The following is a 4,224-nucleotide window of genomic DNA, read 5'->3' on the forward strand; positions in this document are numbered from 1 at the left end:
AGGCCTACTTGCACACTTGCTCAAGAACAGTTAAGATAGGAATAGACATACAGCTAAAAGCAAGGAGAACACAGTTACAGTAACATATAGGCTACTGTAACTATATATATATATATATATATATATATATATATATATATATATATATATAACAAATGTCTTTATACAAGTCAGACAGACCGACAGACAGACAGACAGACAGATAGATAGATAGATAGATAGATAGATAGATAGATAGATAGATAGATAGATAGATATATAGATAGATAGAAAGGCTATTAGTCTTTCAGTTGATTGACAGACTATAAACCAATAGGAACGAAGCTTGGCTATAGTGGGCGGGGTTTCCCTTGTACGGACATCCGTTGTTAAAATGTCTCCTTAACAACCGAACTGGGAGTCAAGCAGCAGAAGTTTTCGGTGGAGAAACACCTTGTAAGTAGTTAAGTATTCACCTCTATGTGACTTATTTACTCTCGACAACACATTGTAACTCGTAACATTACGACGGTGGGTTTAAAAAGAGCGGACTTTTGAGGCTAGAAAACATCAACCAGTAGCATCAGCTGTTTGCTATCAAACAAGCTAAGCTAATTAGCTAGCTAGTAAAACCTGGTTCGCTAGTTACCGTTACTAAGCTGATCAAGTCTGGTCGCGTTTACAAACAAACCGTTATCTGCCGATATCGTCTAAAGGAGAAATAGCCATTTCTGGTGTAAACTACGATGACATACTTGTTGTAGCTAGCTAGCAATTTAACCTCTTCCCCAGAGTCATGTTACAGAGTGTTGTTAACGTTAGCTAGCGTTAAGTTATACAGATGTGAACTTGCTCTTTACTACTGGTCTGTCCGTGTCTGTGCTTTACTATCACGCATTGAGTAACGTTAACTAGGGGGGTTAGGTTTTTTTTAACATGTTAAAAATGTCTTTTTTGCAGGAGTCGGAATGGCTGGGACTGGTGAGGGAAAGAAAGAGGAGGCCGACTACAAGAGACTGCACAGCTTCCCTCTCATCAGGGTAGGAGAGAAGCGGGACAGTGCCTCTGGGTACAGGACAAGAACATCCTAACTGCGGTTGGGAGCAGTCCATTCTGCAATGACAACATGAACATTACATTTTGATTGTATAGCTACCATTGCTGTTTAGGCTGGGGTTTTAGGTAGTTGTGGTGTGGTGTATTAGCAGGCTGCAAATTAACTGTATGTGCATTGTGTTTGGGTAAGTGTCATTAAAGCGTAACTCTCGCCAAAATGCAACCTAGGGTCTTTTTGTGAATGTACCCGAGTCAAACTTTTGTTTAAAAGCATATTTAGGACGGAAGCGCCACTTTTAAGATTTACCGTATTTTTGTTTTTTGGTCAAATGGCCTTTTGAATGGGAGTGCTAGGGGCACTTTCATGCTAGCCTCAAAATAGCTATTTTTAAAACACTAAGAAGGCTCGACACAACATGAAACTTTACTCCAAGTATCACCAGGGTCTCTACACCTTAACTACACCGGTGCACAAGGGATATACTAAATCTGTGGCTACTTGTTTTGATATGGACTAGTTTTGACTCCCGAGGTGGTAGGGGCCAGAAACAACAAGAGCTACGGTGAGTTGTTCAAAACCTCTCTTTTTAGTAAACTCTGGGTACACAAACAATGTTCTCAATGCTGGAGTTCATGTGTAGATCCCCTGGTGATACTTGGAGCAAAGTTTCACGTTGTGTCGAGCCTTCTTAGTGTTTTAAAAATAGCTATTTTGAGGCTAGCATGAAAGTGCCCCTAGCACTCCCATTCAAAAGGCCATTTGACCGAAAATACGGTACATCTTAAAAGTGGCGCTTCCGTCCTAAATATGCTTTTTAAACAAAAGTTTGACTTGGGTACATTCACAAAAAGACCTTAGGTTGCATTTTGGCGAGAGTTACGCTTTAAGTATTGGTATCAGTTTTACATAACTGTACATGGCTTTTTTTGGAGATGTAAGAAAACATCCCAGTGAGACAAAGTGCTACATTGTGTGCCGACTCAGTCACCAAAACATATACATGTTCACAAAAGGCAGAGTCAGGCAGGGGAATGTAGACCCTTATCATTTGTGTTTGTCTTCAGCATACAGACATGCCAGAGGAAATGAGGGTTGAGACCATGGAGCTTTGTGTTACAGCCTGTGAAAAGTTTGCCACCAACAATGAGGTAAATGTGTTATAATTTGGGCTTTCCGTCTTTTTTGTTTTTTGTGGTAGCTCCGTCAGAAATTGATATTTACCATGCTGTGTCTATAGTTAAAAGTCTATATCCACGGCGTTCCACTTCCAGGATTGTTCCGGTGCTGCCGGAATTTCCACACAATGTCCTTCTTTTCAGCCGGATGTTCGTTACCTTCCGCTTTCTTTGTGTTGGAATTTTAAACTCCGGTGGATTTCTGAGGACTATGGTTAACTGCTCCTCAGATCTCTGCAGGGTAAATCCAGACAGCTAGCTAGACTATCTGTCCAATCTGAGTTTTCTGTTGCACGACTAAAACAACTTTTGAACGTACACACATTCCACCAAAACAAGTTCCTTTCCGAGGCTATTTCACAGCGGCACCGGGGCTCTGTCTGGCACTTAGCACCGCTCAAGACAATTGTGATTGTTTTAAAGACATGCCAATAAACCAGAGCATTCCGAAATACTGTGTGGACTAGCCAGACCCTCCTCCGCAGCGCTGTGGAGGAAGGTCTGGCAATGCCATGTAATGAGACTAATAGTTAATGACAGCTGTAAGGTAATTCAATCAAATTCTTAATAGATGTATTGTCTCAGTATTTTGGTTTGTTAAAAATGTAAGATGTAATTCCCTATATTAAGATCATATTCTTCATTGGTTGTTGTTTATTTGTTTATCTTTTTTTTTTTTTTTGTTTCTCGCTGGTTTTTTTTCCCCCAGAGTGCAGCGAAGATGATCAAAGAGTCCATGGACAAGAAATTCGGCAGCTCGTGGCACGTGGTGATCGGCGAAGGTTTCGGCTTTGAGGTCACACACGAGGTGAAGAACCTGCTCTACATGTTCTTTGGAGGGAGTCTGGCCGTGTGTGTGTGGAAGTGCTCGTAGCATCTCCTCGCTGTCCCTCCTCCCCTGTGACGTGGTCACGGGGCTGGGAATGAACACCAGGTACCAGCCGGACGCTGGTTTCATATGTGTTGCGACAGGTCAGTTTGTCCACACTACCAGCCACTGTGGCACATAATAAACAATTATTTGGAGCTCTTGTCCAGTTTATAAAATGTAGTTGGCAGGGAAAAATAGTTGAAAGGGAATTCTAAAGTGCGGCAGTCACTTTGGCTGGAAGGCATAAAAATAGCTTTCTGCCTCGTCTGTCACTTGCCTTTTTCTCTTTGTTTCCAACCCTCCGTCCATCTCTGAAGCTGTATCCATGGTTCTAATTGTGAGCGTGCATGTGCAAGTAAGTTCAACTTTTACAAACAGTACAGCCAATCAGGGTCTCCCAAAGTCCTTTATCCTCATTCCTCTTCAGGGAGCACGTGTGTGTGAGTTTATACGTTTGTGTGTGCTGGACACACACTGTTTTTTTTGAAATAGCATTTCATCACCACCTTCCTCAGCAGTTTGTACAACAGTGAACTGTCCCCACCATCCGTCACTTTTCACACCTGTCTTTCTCTCTCTTTCTCTCCAACCGCACTAATCTTTCAATACAATTTTTTATTGAATGTAATATTTTTTATGTGTACATATTTTGAGGCGACTTGAAGAACTTCTTTTTAAAGACCAGTGTCATCTTCTTACAACTAAAGGCTCAGTCTGCTGAGCCAAACAACACTAAACCCGATCCACCTTTTCTCCCTGTGAAGGTGTTTGTAATAATCCCTAATGATATCACCGCGCTGGGTGATATTTACAATGTGATTGTTTTCATGTTGATGCCAGTTTTAATGATCCAGTGCAATGGACCATTTTGTGTGAATTGACTTGATTGTACAATAAACTCTGAAATGTGGTGAAATAGAAACCGTGGCCTTTGTTCTTCACGACATTGCTCAGTGGCTTAAGGGTTAAAGTTACATTCATTACACTTCAGGCAAAGCATTTTAGGTTCATTTTATCATAAGCAAATGCAATTTGTTAGCCTGGTTGACACCAGACCCTTCTCTCAGTTGTAACTGAGAGTGGTAACCAACGATCCGGGTGACGTAGCAGCTACAGCTTCAACGGCATCAACGGGTTGCTGC

At 41.5% G+C, this 4,224-nt stretch overlaps 1 protein-coding gene across 1 annotated transcript; it reads left to right on the forward strand.

Annotated features, from left to right (window-relative positions):
- The first annotated feature begins 300 nt into the window (after positions 1–300).
- Positions 301–4,004, forward strand: LOC116043009 (dynein light chain 4, axonemal). The gene is made up of 4 exons (XM_031289505.2): positions 301–435; positions 940–1,019; positions 2,101–2,184; positions 2,921–4,004. The coding sequence occupies exons 2-4, from the start codon at positions 948–950 to the stop codon at positions 3,083–3,085; spliced, it is 321 nt and encodes a 106-aa protein (XP_031145365.1). The 5' UTR covers positions 301–435; positions 940–947; the 3' UTR covers positions 3,086–4,004.
- Positions 4,005–4,224: the final 220 nt, after the last annotated feature.

Source organism: Sander lucioperca, chromosome 4, assembly GCF_008315115.2.
Source record: "Sander lucioperca isolate FBNREF2018 chromosome 4, SLUC_FBN_1.2, whole genome shotgun sequence".
In the NCBI taxonomy this organism is placed as follows: domain Eukaryota; kingdom Metazoa; phylum Chordata; class Actinopteri; order Perciformes; family Percidae; genus Sander; species Sander lucioperca.

Coding starts and splice junctions, on each gene's coding strand:
- LOC116043009 (XM_031289505.2), top strand. CDS start 948: ATGGCTGGGACTGGTGAGGGAAAGAAAGAGGAGGCCGACTACAAGAGA. Junction 1,020..2,100: donor ACAGCTTCCCTCTCATCAGG/GTAGGAGAGAAG, acceptor GTTTGTCTTCAG/CATACAGACATGCCAGAGGA. Junction 2,185..2,920: donor AGTTTGCCACCAACAATGAG/GTAAATGTGTTA, acceptor TTTTTCCCCCAG/AGTGCAGCGAAGATGATCAA.